This window comes from Oryx dammah, unplaced genomic scaffold (genome assembly GCF_014754425.2).
Source record: "Oryx dammah isolate SB20612 unplaced genomic scaffold, SCBI_Odam_1.1 HiC_scaffold_3, whole genome shotgun sequence".
Classification (NCBI taxonomy): domain Eukaryota; kingdom Metazoa; phylum Chordata; class Mammalia; order Artiodactyla; family Bovidae; genus Oryx; species Oryx dammah.
The window spans coordinates 100,918,932-100,938,922 of NW_024070187.1; the positions used below are offsets into that span (position 1 = coordinate 100,918,932).

Consider the following 19,991-nt stretch of genomic DNA (forward strand, 5'->3'; position numbering starts at 1 on the left):
AAATCCTTCAAGCTAAGCTTCAGCAGTAAGTAAACTGAGAACTTCTAGATGTACAAGCTGGGTTTAGAAAAGGCAGAGGAACCAAAGATCAAATTGTCAACATTCGTTGGATCATGGAGAAAGCAGGGAAGTCCAGAAAAAAACCTAGTTGCAGATGGACAGGGAGGCCTGGCGTGCTGCGATTCATGGGGTCACAAAGAGTCAGACACAGCTGAGCGACTGAACTGAACTGATGCTTCATTGTCTTAAAGTTTTTGACTGTGTGGATCACAACAAACTGGAAAATTCTCAAAAAAATGGCAATACCGAACCACTTTACCTGTCTCCCGAGAAAGCTGTATGCAGGTCAAGAAACAGCAATTAGAAATGGACAGGAGAAAACTGACTGGTTCAAAATTAGGAAAGGAGTACAACAAGGCTGTATACTGACCCCGCTTATTCAACCTCTATGCAGAGTACAACATGTGAAATGCTCGGCTGGATGAAGCACAAGCTGGAGCCAAGACTGCGGAGAGACATCATCAACAACCTCAGATATGGAGATGATACCACTGTAATGGCAGAAAGTGAGAAGGAACTAGAGAGACTCCTGATGAGGTTTTGTGAAAGCTCACAGTGAAAAAGCTTGCTTGAAACTCAACATTCAAAAAACTAAGATCAGGTCATTACTTCATGGCAAACAGAAGAAAAAGTGGAAGCAGTGACAGATTTTAATTTCTTGGGCTCCAAAATCACTGCAGACAGTGACTGCAGCCATGAAATTAAAAGACGCTTGCTCTTTGGAAGGAAAACTATGACACACCTAGGAAGCATATTAAAAAGCAGAGACATCACTTTGCCATCTAGTCAAAGGTCCATCTAGTCAAAGCTATGGTTTTTCCTAGTAGTCATGTATGGATGTGAGAGTTGGACCATAATAAGACTGAGCACTGAAGAACTGATGCTTTTGTTTGTGGTGTTGAAGAAGACTCTTGAGAGTCCCTTGGACTGCAAGATTCAGCCAGTCCATCCTAAACGAAATCAGTCCTGATATTCATTGGAAGGACTGATGCTGAAACTTCAAAACTTTGGCCACTTGATGCAAAGAGCCGACTCAATCAAAAAGACCCTGATGCTGGGAAAGACTGAAGGCCAGAGGAGAAAGGGGTGGCAGAGGGCGAGATGATTAGATGGTATCACCAACTCAATGGACATGAGTTTGAGCAAACTCTGGTAGATAGTGAAGGTCAGGGGAGACTGGTGTGCTATAGTTCATGGGGTCACAGAGAGTCAGACACAACTCAGTGACTGAATAAACAAAAAGCAACACCTTAGCACTCTAAAATAATCTGTTACTGGAAGATCCCATTAAAACATAAAGCAAACATAAAAGTTACCTATTCAGCACTGGATCAAATGCTTCCACTGTATTTAGATATGCATTGCCATTATGACCACCAACTGCAAAGATTTTGCCCATCACTGTTGCGATCCCCACTCCACCCCTGGGAGTGGTAAGGGCTGCTACGTAATCCCATTTGTTGCTTCGAGGGTCATACCGCTCAACAGAACTCAGAGGAGAATTATCATCAAAACCACCTATGTAAAGGAAAAATGTTAAAACAGTATTATGTTTCATAGAAAGTAACCATTAAATCTCAATTCAAAAGCTTTTGAAAGCCAATCTTTTCAAAACATTTTAGAAAACCCAAACATCTATCACTACTACCAACTCCTATTACACATTTTCTACAATTCAAGATAATTTAAGTATTACTTTCCTCAGTGTTAGGATTAAAAATCTTAAAGTGAGAAAAACTGGAGTCCCTATATTTAAGTAGATGATTTAGGAAGAAAAAAACCCATAGACATTTAATACAATTTTTCCTTAGCATCCTAGAGGCAAGCAAAAAATACTGAGATTCCTTCTGTGCATATATTCCTTCTGTGTATATATCAGATTTTTAAACAGTAAGGCTTGAGACTAGAATAAATCATACTAAATCACTTGACTCATTTAGATAAGTCAAAATTTTCCAACTGTTTCCCTTAGTACTATAATTGCAATCATAATTGCAAAGATGGTGGGCTATGACTGAATTCTTAGCAATTTTTGCCAAAACTGTATCTTCATGCTACATTTCTCAATGCTGACAGTCTTCTCTATAGATTATCTGGAGATCCAACCAGTACATTCTGAAGGAGATCAGCCCTGGGATTTCTTTGGAAGGAATGATGCTAAAGCTGAAACTCCAGTACTTTGGCCACCTCATGCCAAGAGCTGACTCATTGGAAAAGACTCTGATGCTGGGAGGGATTGGGGGCAGGAGGAGAAGGGGACGACAGAGGATGAGATGGCTGGATGGCATCACTGACTCGATGGACGTGAGTCTGAGTGAACTCCGGGAGTTGGTGATGGACAGGGAGGCCTGGCGTGCTGCGATTCATGGGGTCGCAAAGAATGTTACTTATCAACAACTGAGCAACTGAACTGAACAATGTTACTTATCATGTTCTTGAGTGTTAAACACAGAGACTACTATTTTAACAGTGCTCTTTCCTTTAAAAAATAAATGTGTCTCTTTTTACGCTCCATCTCAGTCTATGTGAGTAACAGGTCTCCTGGGTGACTAAGCCTACTTTCCTGGGACAGGACATTTTATATTATGACCAGTCCTTTTAGAAACAAGGTCAGGTTGAAAAATAAATCAACAAAGTCAGCTTCTCTAATGGGTTTAATTTCAGTATATCAACTGAGATAAAATTCACTGAACAAATGCAGTAGTGCCATCCCCACCACAACTATGATATAAAACGTTCTTCCACTACAACAAGGCTTTAGCTTTAATTACTGCTAATGTTAATGGAGAAGATTAAGTTTTTAAGACAGGGTAGTTCTATTTTTGATAGCACTCTTTTTCTTTGTGTCCCTATACTCTTTCTAGGTAATGCATATAAATCTTGAACAAAAAGCTCAAAGCAGAGGAATAGAAAAGGCAGGATGCAATTAGCTTCCTGGACATACAGTTTACCTGCAAAGTTTTCTTATTCAAATCAGTTATACATGTTTTAAGTAGGACTTGGACGAACAAGAGGGGTTGTTTGTTGTTTTTTTTTTTGAAAGGTTCAACCTGAGTCAGTCTTATTTTTACCATGTCTGTTCTAACTACAAGCGCTCAGAAAACTTAACAAGTAACAGAAACACTGATGCTCCTACTGAGATATAATACATGCCAAGACCTATGCTAGATAGGGAGCTGTGAGAGGAGCACTGGCATACTGTAACAGCTCTGGGTTCTCACAGACCCGTCTTTAAATTCCAGCTTTGTCAGCTTACTTAGGCATGTGACTATGAGTAAATATTCACTCTCCAGTTTCTGAAGAGCTGCTGTGATGATCAGGCAAGACTAAAAGGGTAAATTGTTATTTTCCCTCTTTAATACACGTAAGCACTGAGATATCCAGTATGACTTCTATTACTTGCAGATGTTTAAGTGCCAACAATATCCTACTCTCTTATCAAGCACTCTGAGTTTTGTAACAGCAGTTCATATTAACATGAGAGCGTATGACATACGCTAGTGACCACCTCTCCAAACACAACTCCTCCTATAAAGGAAGGGATTACTAATCATAATATAGCTACCCATTTACTGATAAGGTACTAGACACAGCTGAGATGCTTAACATAATCTCAGATTCTTAATTCTTAAAAACAGACATTATTATTCCCATGTCATAGCCCTTTAAAAGCCCTGACACTGGAAATGTGTTGAGTGGATCACCAGAAATAACACTATTACTTATGAGCTGTTACAGAATCTGGGCCCCCTCCCTTGCAATTTAACAATATCTCATTATTATTCATATCCATGTTAAAGTCTGAACAAGTACTGCCAGCCCTATGGTTCCCTCCAACTCTACTATATAGTAAAAGTCAAAGAGCAATACAGAGATGCCAACCACCATCATGAATAAAACATGTCTTAGATCTTTACAGATTTATTGTAGCAAAGCACATTCAACCTGTGTCCTTACATTAAAAAAATATACGTCTTATTTCAATGTAATCTCCTACTTTAGACATACTTGCCACTCCTAAGTAAAAACACGGAGGCAGAGTTTTAAACATGAAAGATGAAGATGTAAATAGAGAAGCAAGTCCATGAACCTGAAGAATGCAAAAAGCAGATCTTAGGACTGATTCCACTTGAGCCTAAATGCAATGTTATGTTCCTGTGTTGTTTTGTGACACTGTCATTATATGTCCTATAAAAAATTAAACTAGAGAAAACCATCCACTCACCAACAACGTATAAGCAACCATGGAGCTCACTAACTCCATTGCCTGCTCTTCGCTGACCCATCTCTTTAACTTCTATCCACTTATCGAGATGTGGATCATACCTCTCCACACTAGACAGAGAAGCTACTCCATCATTGCCACCTACTGCATAAACATGGTTCTAAACAAAGACAAAAAATATAAAAACATGACATTAGATTTTGAAATGATTTATATGCTGTCCTAAAGGTAGACCAAAATGTGCAAGAGAGCAGTATTTCATGAAATAATCTGGTGTGTAATCTGCATACTGGAGATATGAATGTACCAGACCCTTCCTTACTAGGTTGGGGATGTAATGCAATGCAATCCAGTGACCAAGCTGTGATGTAACCCACCACGAGAGCCACAGAGCCAACGCCTCCACGGGGAGTATTCATTGGTGCCACTGTACTCCACTGATCAGATTCTATGTCATATCTCTCCACATCGTTGAAGCAAGTGTTGTCATCTAACCCTCCAATGGCATAAATTGGGCCTCCCAAGGAAGCCAGGGCAATTCCTCGCCTGCAAAAAACAATAGAACACACTTTTGCATTGTTTCCAGAAAAAAGGCAGCAAAAAAAGTGTGCTAATGCACTCATTTATCACGTTAAATGTCAATGTGGCTTTTTCTCCCATTATTTTTAGATTTATCAAAGCTTCTGAACAGATGGCTCTAGAGTTGTCAAATTGTGCAAGTCTTTGTGGACAGTGCCCTCTGGAGTTTTAAACTGTATAGCCTACACCAATTAAGGGCTTCCCTGGTGGCTCAGTGGTAAAAGAACCCTGCAGTGCAGGAGACACAGGTTTGATCTGTGGGTCAGGAAGATGCCCTGGAAAAGGAAATGGCAACCCAGTCCAGCATTCTTGCCTGGAAAATCCCATGGAAAGAGAAGCCTGGTGGGCTACAGTTCATAGGTTTGCAAAAAGAGTTGGACACAACTTAGTGACTAAACAACAAATACAGGTTAAACTTAAATAATAAAGGAAAATCCAACAAAACACTATAAATGGAGTCAGAAAGATTCAATTAGTACAACAGTCAGCTGCAGAAGTGAGAGGTTGATGAACTGACAAAAACGGTTTGCTAGAGAGGTCAAAAGTTAATCTCATTACTAAATTCATGTAACTGCAGAGCACATTTTGTTCCAGTATTTCATCACATCAGATACAGTGAGTGAGTGACAGTCGCTCAGTCGTGAATAGTCCATGGAATTCTCCAGGCCAGAACACTGGAGTGGGTAGCCTTCTCCAGGGGACATTCCCAACGCAGGAATCGAACCAGGGTCTCCTGCGTTATCAATTTTATATTATAAGCTTTATATCACATTGCTTTACCTCTGAAGGGCATCTATTTACCTTGGAACAGAAGAGACTTAGCCTATGTGAAAAGCTAATTCATCAGAATGGTGATTGGGAAAAAAAAAATATGAATTTTTTAAAAAAAACTACATCAATCAAAAGTTGAACTTTTCTAAAACTTATCTGTCACTGATTTGGTGTGTACTTTGGATAAGGTATATTGTTTAAACCTGTAACTACCATGTTTTTTCATCTGTCCAGTTGAGAAAGGAATAGATGCAGCTGATATAAGGAGTCAATATAGTAATGCACTAAGAACAGTGACTGACCCATAGTCAGTGCTGTGTATTAGCTGTCATTATTACTGGAGAGAGCTGCTGCTCTACTCAGAGTCTAACTCAGTTTATCAAAATAGTACCCTGGAAAGAATTCTTAAGGATAACGTTATCCTTCATCTCCTTAACCTCTTTTCCCTTGAGTATAAAACAGTGACTTACAAAATACTGTTATAAAAACTTCCAGGTGTGGGTGAACACGTGTGTACACTCTAGAACATACAGGCGTCATAAGTGAGTGTAATTCCCTTGACCCTTCAGCCCTTAACCCACAAGAGCATAAGACAATACTGATTGCTCCCTACAGCTTCCTGCATCAGTGCCTTCTTCTCTAGTCCAGCTTCACTGACTTGTGAAGTGCTCTAAGGCCTCTTAACACCCCACACTCTCTCTCGAGACAATCTGGATTCTTTCCATGGATTTATGACAATGCTAATATATATTTCCAGACATACATCCAACTTCTACTTCAAATCTGTCTGGATCTTCAACCTTGCTGCTGCTAAGTTGCTTCAGTTGTGTCCGATTCTGTGCGACCCCATAGACGGCAGCCCACCAGACTCCCCCGTCCCTGGGATTCTCCAGGCAAGAAAACACTGGAGTGGGTTGCCATTTCCTTTTCCAATGCATGAAAGTGAAAAGTGAAAGTGAAGTCACTCAGTCCTGTCGGACTAGTAGCGACCCCATGGACTGCAGCCTACCAGACTCCTCTGTACATGGGATTTTCCAGGCAAGAGTACTGGAGTAGGGTGCCATTGCCTTCTCTGATCTTCAACCTTAACTTTACTCTAAAGTGATACTTACTGTCCACCTCCCCATGCTAGGCAGATTTTAAGATGCCTCTCTCCACAATATTCACTCTCTAGTTTTACTCCTGATTATGCTACATTATGTGGCAAAATGGAGATTATGTGAATGGGCCTGATCTAAACACATAAGCCCTGTAAAAGCAGAGAAGTTTCTTCAGCTGGTAGCGGAAGACAGGTCAGAAACTCAAAGAATGGGGTGGATCCTGCAAGTTGTTTGCTTGTTTGAAGATGGAGGGGAACATCTGGAAAAGACCTAAGTAAGAGTGGCTTCTAGAAGCTGAGTGACCCCTGGCCTTCAGCCAGTAAAAAACAAACTCTGTCCTTCAGTCGCAAAGAGCTGAATTCTATCCACAACCTAAATGACCTGGAAGTAGTTTCTTCCCCAGAGCCTCCATTACAGTCTACAGTCTACACCTTGATTTTGACTTCTGAGACTGTAGGTGGAAAAGTCGGATAAAATTGCTGGACTTCTCACCTATGGAACTGACATTCCGATCTCCACGTTCAAGCATCCTTTACTTCTGTGGTGCTAACATTATTACCTGTGTGATTACGTCTATTTGTATCCCACCTTTTAGAATGTAAGCTCTATGGGGGTAGAGACCTTGGCTATCTTATTTACTGCTGTATCTTCAGCACTTTATCTTGCAAAGGACACAAATATTTACTGAAAAGTAAATCAACCCCTAGAGATGCTCTGTTAGGATGATGGGTTTCAATAAAATCATAACTTGAATAAACACCAGTATCCATTCTACTGGTGGATAAAAAGATAAAAAAGAAAGGGGAGAAAAATACAGAAGACCAAGTATTTAACATGTGAGTATGATCTTGGAATGCACACTGAAACAATCATTTGGGAGATACAAATTATAAAAGCAAATAACGTGAGGAAATAATTGCAGTTCTATTATTCTGTATACAGTTGGAAAGCAACGCTCAGGGCATATAAGACTAAAGAAATTCAACTGCTTTTTGTTAGACAAGTTTCACTCAAGTTTCACTCAAATAAGCTTAGCATGATAAACAGGCAAGGATATAAAAATTAAAAATGTACTTTAGGATTTTCTCCCCCATTTTAATTCACATGTTGGAATTTAAACTATTGATTTGTAGTTGCCATGTAGCATAAATCAAGCCCTACTAAAGTATTAAAATGTCATTTATAGATAAGTAGCATATGTTAAGAATAGGGTTTTTCCTAGTAAGATTCCTTCTCCTCATGAGTGGGAAAAGGCGGCCAACATCTTTTCACATTTCCATCTAATTTTTCATATTTTTTAAATTTATTTTTAATTGGAGGATACTTGCTTTATAATATTGTCTTAGCTTCTGCCATATGTCAACATGAATCAGTCATAGATATACATTGTTCCCTCCCTCTTGAACGTCCCTCCAACCCCTCTAGGTTATCACAGAGCACAAGTTTTGAGCTCCCTCCATCATACAGCAAATTCCTACTGGCTATCTATTTTATATACAATAATGTCTACGTTTCATTGTTACTCTTTCAACTTGTCCTTCCCTAATTTTTCATATTTTTACCATATAAGAAAACTCAGTTAAGAACACTATGTTAAATTAATCAAGAAGAGAAAATTAAATGGCAGTGGATCCCCATTTCAGTTGAGAACTTTGACTACATAGGAACTCAACTATTTTTTAATCTTTTCTGAAAATCTAAAATTATTTCAAAATAAAAACTTAAAACAACAAATGCTCAGGTGTAAGTCAAAACGATGACAACCATTATCACACTCAAAGACATGATTCTATTCTTGATTCTCAGGAAAAGTTCTAAAATTAGAGTCATATTGGATGCTTTAACAAAATGTGTTTGAGACGGTATTTAAAGTTTCTAAAAAGAGTGAAAAATTAGCTCTTTCAATTACAGGAAGCTTTATTTTCCACCATCAAATAACAAGAAATGTCCACACTGATCTACCTCTTTGTGTTCATTGATGCCTTCATCATCCATTTATTAGTGAGAGGATCAAACATCTCCATGCTACCTAAATGTTCATTGCCGTCATGTCCACCCACTGCATACACTTTACCTGTCAAGTAGAGAAGTATTTTCATGTGATTCCAAATAAATTTATATATATTGAACACATAATTAAAATAGCATGATAAATTAACTTTTAACAAATATTCTATTCAACATTATGATAAACGTCATTTCAGTAGTCAAATGAAAGTAAATGTAAGATTCTACTAATAAAATGTTTGAAAAATGCTGTTTTACAAGATTTAAATGCTCAAACAGTATCCCACCCCTAGGTTTCTCAACTTTTTATTATTAGACAAAATCACTGATCATCCTTGCAAAAAACATTCAATAAAATGAAATGTTTTTATATAAATAAAATATAAAACCCTTAATACATTGAGCCTTTTCTAAATGAAACAAAAATTGGAACTATTACATACCAAAATGTTAGCCACAACTAGGTGTTACAGATGATTTTTATTTTTTATTATGTTTTCATATTTCCCCCCAAAGTATTTATAACTTTTATAATATAAGAAAAGTGATTTTTTAGTCTCCAAATAATTTATCCATGATTCTGCAATTAATCCACTTTTATTAATTAAAAAAAACATTTCAATAATAATAGGGTGGGTATAGATGGGTACAGAAAAAAGCTGATATATACTGTTTGGGTTCAATAAATATTTTTGTTTAGTTTGGTTATTTTGTGAAAACTCAGAATAGTTTAACTCCCTTTTCCTTAATACTCATCTCCTGTTAAGCATCTATATGCAAGAGACTGTACATCTTTGGGCAAAAAGTAAATATTCACCACCCAAATAATTTATTGATATACTGAAACATACTTTACAATGTAGGAATTTTCTTCAGAAAGAAATGCCCCAAGTTCAAATATTTAACAGGAGCACTGTGATGACGCGATGTGATTTCACACAAGAGCAGACCCACCTTCCACTGAGATTACACCCACATGTCGCCTTCGACTGTTCATTTCTGGTCCAAAGAACCAACTGTTTTTGTTGATAGAATAGCATTCAATACTGCGGAAGGGGTCACCTGATCCACCTCGACCACCTACACAAAACAGCACTCCTAAAGGTAAAACCACAAGGTAGAGGTTAAAATCACAGCTCCCTAATTTTTTTTTCTTACAGTTAATTTTATTTTATTTTTGACCTTGCCACACAACTTGTGGGATGTTAGTTCCCCAACCAGGGACTGAACCCAGGCCCTTGGCAGTGACAGACCTGGATCACCAGGGAATTCCCCCTAATTAAAAAAAATTTTTTAAGTATAGAAAGAAACTTAGGAAGTCAAAATTTTGATTAACAGAAAAAAAAAAGTTATTTGTGTAGCATTTAATATCACTATACTACTAAAAATCTAATTTTAATTTTTCCCCTGATTTGAACTTCTCAAAGAACAGGATCACTGACTCAATGGACGTGAGTTTGGGCAAACTCTGGGAGATATGAAGGTCTGGGAAGCCTGGTGTGCTGAAGTCCATGGAGTCACAGAGTCAAACATGACTGAGTGGATGAACAACAAAAGGATTAACATCAGTTTTCTCTGCTTGCTAATGCCCCTCTACAATACGGTTGAGATCCTCACCCACCCTGAAAAACTGCTCTTGCTAATAAAGTCGTGACAAAATTCAACAAGCTCGTAATTTCTGACTGAATACAACATCTGATATACTGATCACCCTGTTTTTTGGAAACTCCTTAACTCTCTTGATTTCCATAATGTCAAAAAGTCTCCTTTTGTCTCCAATCATTTCTCTTATGTTTTCTATGCTTCATTCTCAGCCTACTTCTCACATATTTCATACTCACAGTGGGGAAAGTTCAACTCTTTGACTAAAATTTCCATCATATCATAATGCTTTCCAAACTACATTTCTAAGTCATGTTTCCACTGGTGTCCCAGAGGCACCTCATACCCCACACAGAAGGATCTTCCTTCCTCACCCATGTAAACATCCTCTTCCTTCCCTGAGATGGTCTCTCACCTCCCTGTTATTCGCACCTCAGTTCAGAGTCTCATCAGCTATTACTGCAAAATCCTGTTCTCTTTTACCACTCAGTACTCTTTTTGCTTTCAGATTGTCAACAGAATAATTCAAAGGCTCTTTCAACAGCCTGTCATACCTATATCAGTAGTCATTAAAAATTTTACTGAATGCCACTATTTAACTGTTTTAAAATGGTGAACTGTACAGCAGAAACAAACACAGTATTGTAAACAACCATACTCTAGTAAAAATTAATTTTAGAAGGTTAAAATGGCAATTTTTATATTCATTTTACCACATTGTTTAAAAAGGAAAAAATCAACACCTTATTCTGATTCAGAATCACCAGGAGAACTTTATAAAACAGATGGCTGGGCCTGACCCTTCCCCACTCCCAAGAGTTTGATTCAGTGGGTTTGGGTAGGTCTAAAGTTCTGAATTTCTAAAAAGTTCCTAAGTGAATGCTGATGCTGTTGGTCAAAAGGGCACCACTTGCCTCGTTCTATGAGAACCTCTGCTCTACAAGATAAAGCCTTAGTACAGCATAACGGCCCTGCAGGGTCTATAACCCGATTCTCTCTCTCTCTTACCTTAATGTTCAAGCTCCTGCATCAACCATAGAGTGATCATCCTCAATGCTCTGACAGCAACTTTTGGTAACTACCATTCATATAATACAGTGTTGAAATGATCTATTATGCTGGCATCTATCAGAGTCTAAGCTGGATTAAGATAGTGTGTTAAGGATCTATGCACTAGTAAAGACAAGCACAGTGCCTGGCATGTACTGAACATTCACTAAATGTAATGTGAGCTGAATATCCTTGTCTCTAACTGGCACCCAGAAAAATAACTATTTATTACTGAAAACCAAAATGAGGGGTTACTTTCTATATAAAACCTTTTACAGCCCTTCTAAAATAAAAATAACCACTCTTTTTGCTTCTCTACTTTTTGGTTATATCAAAGCACCTGTAACACTTTATTGCATTTACTTACTCATATGTCTATTTCTCTAGATCAGACTGTAAGTTCTCTCAAAACAGGAATGGCTATGTTCTATTTGTGTTTGCATTTCTTTTCTTCTTCTTAATACTATTTTTTAAAATATTTTTTATTTATTTTTGGCTGCACTGGGTCTTCGCTGCTGTGCACATAGGCTTTTGTGAGTTGCTGTGCCTGGGCTTCTCATTGGGGTGGCTTGTCTTGTCCTGGAGCTCAGGGCATGTATATAGGGCTCTAGGGTGTGTAGGCTTCAGCAATTGTGTCTCAAGGGCTCTAGAGCTTGGCCTCAGAAGTCGTGGTGCTTGGGCATAGCTGCCCTGCAGCATGTGGGATCTTCCCAGCCTGAGGATGGAGCCAGTGTCCTTTGCATTGGCTGGCAGACTCTCAACCCCTGAACAGTACCAGGGAAGTCCTATGTCTGCATTTCTAATGCCTAACTGAGAACCTGGCACACAGTAGACACTGAATAAATGTTTGCTGAAATGACTGCATAAAATGAGTGACCAGAACTTCTTGTGCCATCTTTTTCAACTAATTCAATATGTTAAAAGTTGGAGAAATTTACAGTTGAAAGAGACTTTAAAGATCATGTAATCAAAATTATTTATAAATAAACTGAGGCCTTCAGAGATTAAGAAATCTGACCCAATTTACAGATGCTTAATGGCACAGCTGGAATTACAATCCACGAATATAATCCCAACTACCAATTAGATTCTATTTAAGTGGACCCTAATATTTCAGCTATATAGGTCATCCAGGAATATGACATGGAAAAAATTAAAATGAAGTAAGATTAGGACACAAATCCTTTCTCCATTGTTCCATGTGGCCCTGTGCATTTCTTCACCCTGATTTTTTAAAGGATCAAATCCTTCACTAAGTTCTTGCAATCATGTAAGAGATCATGGATATGAGGGTCTAATATACGTTTGGCATATAACACAGACTGCCAAGATCTTTGAATTCACATCTGAATCTGAAGAATTAAACACCTTAACTCCTGAAACAGGATTCATAGCTGAAAAAAAATTACACTTCAAAAATTTAATACTTGATATCAACCTATAAAGAAGGAAAAGAAATAAGCCATCCTTTTTATGTTATACTAATTATTTAGAAGAACTATAGACTCGTTCCAAATAGGAAAAGGAGTATGTCAAGGCTGTATATTGCCACCCTGCTTATTTAACTTATATGCAGAGTACATCATGTGAAATGCCGGGCTGGATGAAGCACAAGCTGGAATCAGATGGTTGCATGTCATCACCGACTCAAAGGACACTGAGTCTGAGCAAGCGCCAAGAGATGGTGAAGGACAGGGAAGCCTGGTGTGCTGCAGTCCATAGGGTCACAAAGAGTCAGACACGATTGAGTGACTAAACAACAACTTCTTCATAGTCAGATCTACCACATTCAAACTTTCTTCATACTACTAAGATAAAATCCCACTATTCATGATCATGTATTGCCTTTTTTTTAGGTTATTTTACAAATCTCTTTATTTAATAACCCCATTAGGTCACAGCAGATGTACAGGAAGTCTCTGTTCAGACTACTGATTCCTAAATTCATAGGCCACATTTATTTCCCCTTGTCCCTCAATCATATTCTTCATGAAGAGTAACATAAGTGAACATAGACTTATTTTCTCAGGAAAACAAAGTCTGAAAACTATGGCAAATGAAAGCAAAACTACTTGCCTCTCAAGTATAACAGCTTTATATTCTAAGAGTCTAATATAGTCTGTTATACTAACATTAGATGTGTTTAGTGCCTTTTTTGCTGTGGTGAAATGAAAAAACAAATATTTAAATATATAACACATATCAAGCTCCATGCCTGGTACCTGTGATACAAACCTATTAAGATACTTACGTGTCTTTGAAAGGCTCAAAACATGTCAAATAAATTTCAGTGCAACACAATGAAAAAAGCGCAAAGCAAGTGTCATTTAAGCAAAAATGACAGAGGAACTAATTCTGCTTAGAAGAAATCAAAAAGACTCTCAAGAAAGAGATATATCAGCAGACTCCTCAGAGCGTATATGTCTTATTATAGCTTTTTATAAAATTGGCTTAATAAAACTATCTGAAGTCATGTACAGTAAAAATTCATATATAACCTTATTTGCCAGTTACTACTTTAAGACAATCGATACTAAATAATCTTACAATTAGGTTTAGACATTCATATAACAATCCTCAAAAAGAACAAAACTCCTTCCAGCAGAGTTGATAAAATGAGTAATTACCAGCAGTATGCTTCCTTGGGGTAGTCCGAATAGAGTATTCGAAGTCAGGTACTGCTCTGCTACTCAAGTGAAGGTGGTAATTTCTTGCTTCATCTAATAAATCTCTACATTTTAGATTTTGTTTGACAATCTGTTCTTTTGCCACAACACCCATGAGAAAGTCAACTGGCAACAGCGGCAAACGAACCTAAGGATCGTGAATAGTTGCAGATATAAATATAAGTTGGAATTGGATAGCTCATTCTCTACTTTCACTGCAGCAATGCTCTCTTCAAATCTCATTTACTTTCTAACATGTGAATGAAGTTCACTGTGCCAAGTTCTAAAGCAATTCCCGGTACTGGTCTGTACTAATGAAATCAGGTTATATGTTAACTATATCCTCCCCTTTTAAATACAGACTTAAGTAGACTGGATAAAATAGTTCTATTGTCTTAATTCAAGCTACTTACTCACTTCCAAAGATAGTACTGTGATAATCGTAAGGACCCTTGCTGTTAAAGAAAAGGTACAATCAAAACACAATTGTGCTGCTATGTTTGTTTGCCTTTTAATGCTAAGATCAAACATATGGAAATGTGATTTCTTACACACACACACATGCATGCTCATATATGAAGCAAACGGGTGTTGTTTTCTTCAACTTGGAAGGTTATACTCAGGGATAATCCCCTTCTTTCAGTAGAGGCACTCACCATTCTTCTCTTAAAGATGCACTGACTGTCTAGTAAAGGGATGATCAAACACCATAATGTGATTTTGAGTTAAAGGCACACACACATACACAAATATATGATACAGGTGCAATATAATAAAACTTTTTGGTTTTGTAGACCAACTTATTGTCAAGGTAATTCTAAGGCCTATTTGTCATCTCCCTATCTAAGAAACTATTGATAGGAAAAGTAAACAAAAAGAGACATTTCTGAAGCTACAAAATGGTGAGGGAAGAAAACAAAGTGATGTCTTCTAATTCTTTGGAGAACAAACCTATATGCATTAGGAACAAATTAACTTTCATTAGCAAAGCAGTTCAGTAAGTTTAGAAACTTTATAAAACAATAGTTATAAATTAATTTAGAGCTGTTTCCTCAGAACATTTCAGCATAAATATTCATTACTACTGTCTCAAGGGGCTTTGTAAATATTCAAGTTAAAAAGCAGGTAGTGACATTTCTAATTCAAATATAGCATGTTCAGACTTACCCGTAAATGGTACAGGAAAATGAGAGTCAAAGCTATTTTCACATTATATTACATCAATCGATAATCCCCACCTTTTATGGGAAATGAAACATGCTGATTTGTTTCCCTATCATTTCCTTTCTATATACAATCTTATTTGTCCTCACCTGTGCAAGTGTTTCATCCAACCATTGGGGATGATGCTGAGGATTGGCAAGAAGCCACTTGATGGCAGCACTGTAGACCTGCTTTTCATTCTCAATGTTTAGGTCACTGGAGGACAGAAGCTTATGGAGATGCTGAGGTGACACACTTACGAAGTCTTCGCACTCCACCACTTCAGTAAAATGCTCACAGGCATACTGATCCGCCATGTCCATTAGGTCTATTCGATTGTGACTTTCTGCAAAGGCTCTTACCGCCAGACAGTTGGAGGGATGAAAATGTAACTTCATGTATTCACAACATGCTCTAGCCACCAGTTCCACCTGTAGAATACAGGCTGCATATAAGAGAGGTTGGACATTGTCAACCGTCAAAGTGAGCCGTGAAGAATAGACGAACTTTACCAAGTCTTCTATTGCATCACCATCAAAATCTCTTATTTCAATCAGCGTTTGCTTGGCTTCAGCCATTTCAGAGAGAAACATGGCTTTGAAGTAGGGAATAACACAAGCCAATGCCAGTTTGTGACAGGAGATTAGCTTTGAGCCAACCTGTTCAAAAGAAAAACAAAAGCAGATTTAGTTTAATATCAAGATAAACCGGAGATCGGCATAGAGGATATGCTGTAGCAGGGACAAAACCTCCAGACAATTTTAGTACATTTAACAATGTAATCCTTTGGTCACTTACTATCAACCTAGGCTAATTTTTAAAAGTCAGTCAATTTTCTTCTTCCAAATTAGAATCAAATCTTTTATACATGTATCTATAATGTGCATATCATAAAACTAGATTTTTCTATATTATCTCACATTTCAGAAGCATTTTGTGTATTAATGAATAACAGCAAACATTACCCAGGACTTACTATGTATCAGGCACCATGTTTTCCTTAGGGTCTGTGAGTCCCTTATTTTAAAACTTTTTTTCTAATTTTACTGACATCTAAGATGGTATAAGTTTAAGGTACCCAACACTATGATTTGATAATTACTAAAACTGTGGTAATTGTTCAGTTTTAGTAACTATCACCTAATATAATTATAGTTTTTTTTTCTTTCTGATGAGAGCTTTTAAGATCTACTCTCATAGCTATTTTCAAATATACAACACAGTATTGCTAACTATAGTTATTGTCTCAGGCATTATTCATTCTGTTTTTCATATATTAACTCGCTTAATTGTCCCAATGGTCCTATGAGTAGATACTATCATTATCCACAATTTATCACTGAGAAAACTGAAGCAGAGTAAACAAATCAATATTTAGTAGTATCTATTATGAGCTTAATTGAAGTATTTTCATTTCCTATTTAAATCATTTTGAAATGACATTTTATAGAAATGTAATAAAAAACACTGAAACATCACTGCTTTAATTGCTGAAAAATTAGACTGCTTCCTGTAATTGCCATTATAAACACAGTAGTGAACTTTGTTGTAAGAGAATCTTTGTATCCACTCTCTATTAATAATTTCCTACATAAAACAGTAACGCTGCTTCAAAGGACAAGTACAGTTTGCATACATATTGCTAAATTATCCATTTCTGATCTTATAATACTTGTGCCAAATTCTAAGTGTTAACTTGTTAAATATTTGCCAATTCAATGAATGAAGTCTCTCACTATTTTAGTTTTATCTTTTACTAATATGATTAAATCATTCATAAATTTTGGACTACTTTTAGGTCTTCTATGAACTCCTTTCTTTGTAAGAATGCCTCCAACTTTTGGAAGGTTAGTCATTTGTCATATATATATTTCAAAACTTTTCTAAGTGTGGTTTAAATTCATCCTCCATGGATTTTTATAATCAACCAACCTTTCTCTTTATGACTTCTGCATTAGGTGATATGCTTAACTGGGAATCATTCTAATATTCCATACATACTCCAGGTACTCACAGCTTTATGTTTTTACAAATCTATTTCCATCTAGAAGTTCTTGATACTGAGAGGACATATCTTTTTTATTGAAGTATAGTTGCTGTATGTTACAGGTGTGCAATGTTATGATTCACAATTTTTAAAGGTTATATTCTACTTCAGTTAAGTCACTCAATTGTGTCCGACTCTTTGCGACCCCATGGACTGCAGCATGTCAGGCTTTCCTGTCCATCACCAACTCCCAGAGCTTGCACAAACTTGTGTCCACTGAGTTGGTGATACCATCCAACCATCTCATCCTATGTAATATTCTACTTACAGTTATTATAAAATATTGGCTATATTCCCCATGTTGTACAACATTTCCTTGTACTTATTCCATACATAAGTTTGTACCTCTTACATTTATCTTTTTAACATAGTAGGTACTCAGTTTTTCCAGCACTGTATATTAATCAATAAGTAATAAGATAGTGGTGTTTTAGCAATTATCCTGTTTCCATGTAACACTGTGATTATGTAATACAGTTGTGTTTCATTATCTGGGAACTGATTTTAAAATAAGAACTTCGAAAGAAAAGGCCTAAGGAATGTTACAAGATACAAAATGGTTTTGCTTATAAATGCCCTTTGAGTTGCTCAGTCACGTCCGACTATTTGTGACCCCATGGACTGTAGTCCGCCAGGCTCCTCTGTCCATGAGATTCTCTAGGCAAGAGTACTGGAGTGGGTTGCCATTCCCTCCTCCAGAGAATCTTCCCGACCAGGATCTAATCTGTGTCTCTTGCAGTGGCAGGCATGTTCTTTACCACCGACCCATGTAGGAAGCCCCAATAACTGAACAATTTTTCAACTGATTTAATTTTTACATTTTTAGTACTTTTAAAAAACTTGGCTATCCTGTGAACTATTCTTTTACAAACTGTTCTTACATGGATTTACTTCATTTCTAAGTATTAATTATATAATCCCATTAACATGAATTGTTGAAAACATACTAAATTAAAAAAAAAACATTAAAACAAAAACTAAAATATACATTAAGTTGAAATGTTTACAGTTATGCCACTTAACAGTAACTCAAACTAAATGTCTGAGGACTACATTGAAATAAAAGTCCCTGAGACACAAAGCAAGAGGGAAAAAGCCTATATACCCAAGTCTCCTTTTACATCCATTTATAAGCTGTATTTTAATTTTTCAGTTTAATCCCATGTAGTAATTTTGCCTATTTAGCTCAATTACCTAGCTTTTTCAATAATCCCGCAATTTTAATCAGTCTGAGTAGCCAAACCATGTTTAACTGTCAAAGTCAAGAAGGGGTTAAATGTTTAAGACTCGAAAATGTCTTGACTTGCAGTGAATTACCATATCACATTGACTGTTCTACAGTGTTATATCACATTTACTTAAAAAACTTGCACAATGAAAATAATAAATTTTAGGTAGCATTTTGGTGATCAAATAAACAAGGATCTATGGATATAAATATTCAAATATCCCTTCTGAGCAATATGAAAAAAAAAATCAAAATACTGACTGACTAGTTGAACGGACAAAAGTAGAAGTGATATCATTTTATTAGAGTTAACATAGAATACTTAAGTGTTAAATATAAAATCACTTTCTCCTTTATCATTTCTTTTATTAGGTTATGTCTGCTCTCCAGTCAGGAACTGTTACATTTATAAGGATAATAACTTTTATCATTTTTACCTCTTGGAAGTACACTACTCTAATGGAGCTCAAATATTTTGTTTCTCTGCAATCTTTCAGAGCACTATTCTTACCTGACCAGCTGAAAGTTTTGATGGCAAATAATTATAACACTTTAGAGTCTTGAACATGTTCATTAGAATCCTATAAATACTTATTAAAAAAAAAATCACAGGAACTTCCCTGGTGGTCCAGTGGCTAAGACTTGGTGCTCCCAATGCAAGGATCTGGGTTCAGTCCCTGGTTGGGGAACTGGATTCCCCCATGCCACAACTAGGACCCGGTGAAGCCAAATAAATAAATATTTAAAAAAAAATTTTAAACATCACAGAAACATGCAGTTTCAAAATAAGAAGCTAAATAATATGAATGAAACATATCTCAGTGGTGGCATCAAGAGATGATGGAAGGGGTTGTCCTCCTTTAATAATCTCTATCAACCTCTTCAGGTAAATTAACCATGATCTTTAAAAAGGACAATGAAAAAAAAATTAAAAGGACAATGACATTTCCTCAGACTAAATAAAGCATAAATAAAAGCATCTTTGCAGATGCTATTCTTGTTGATCTGTGACACATAATCTAAGTATTATGAGTGCTATGCAATACCCCTTCTGAGACAATTTCCCTTTGTCTGTTCCCCAACCAAACTGTTGCCCTTAAGAATCTTCCCGCATTTATAATTTTAGTGTTACCAAGAGATATGTTGTTTAAAACTATTTTCACTAACAAACATAATATATAAATAAGTTTTACCTTTCTGGTAAACCTAGCATGACCTTAAGATAATATATAATCTCCTATGTGAAGCCTTTCCAATCACCTCTCAGGCATAATTAACAGACCTGTCTTTTGCTTCCATAAAAATGTCATAAAATGACAGTTACTAAATTGTTTTTTAGTTAGCTGTATGTCTATCTCCAGCTAAACCTTAAACTCCCTCAATGCAAGTATAGCATATTATTCAAGATTTATTTATACTCTCTATGTACTGTATTAAAACCTTAGTAAATAAT

General features: G+C 36.6%; 1 protein-coding gene across 1 annotated transcript in view; it reads right to left on the minus strand.

Moving 5' to 3' along the window:
- The window catches only part of KLHL8 (kelch like family member 8), a 56,211-nt gene that overhangs the window by 7,296 nt on the left and 28,924 nt on the right, over window positions 1-19,991 (minus strand). The window contains exons 3-9 of the mRNA XM_040237291.1: window positions 15,374-15,922; window positions 14,022-14,208; window positions 9,697-9,840; window positions 8,698-8,809; window positions 4,663-4,831; window positions 4,286-4,445; window positions 1,377-1,578 (exon numbers count right to left, since the gene is read on the minus strand). Of these exons, the coding sequence (XP_040093225.1) occupies window positions 1,377-1,578; window positions 4,286-4,445; window positions 4,663-4,831; window positions 8,698-8,809; window positions 9,697-9,840; window positions 14,022-14,208; window positions 15,374-15,922 (1,523 nt within the window). The remainder of the gene's footprint in view (window positions 1-1,376; window positions 1,579-4,285; window positions 4,446-4,662; window positions 4,832-8,697; window positions 8,810-9,696; window positions 9,841-14,021; window positions 14,209-15,373; window positions 15,923-19,991) is intronic.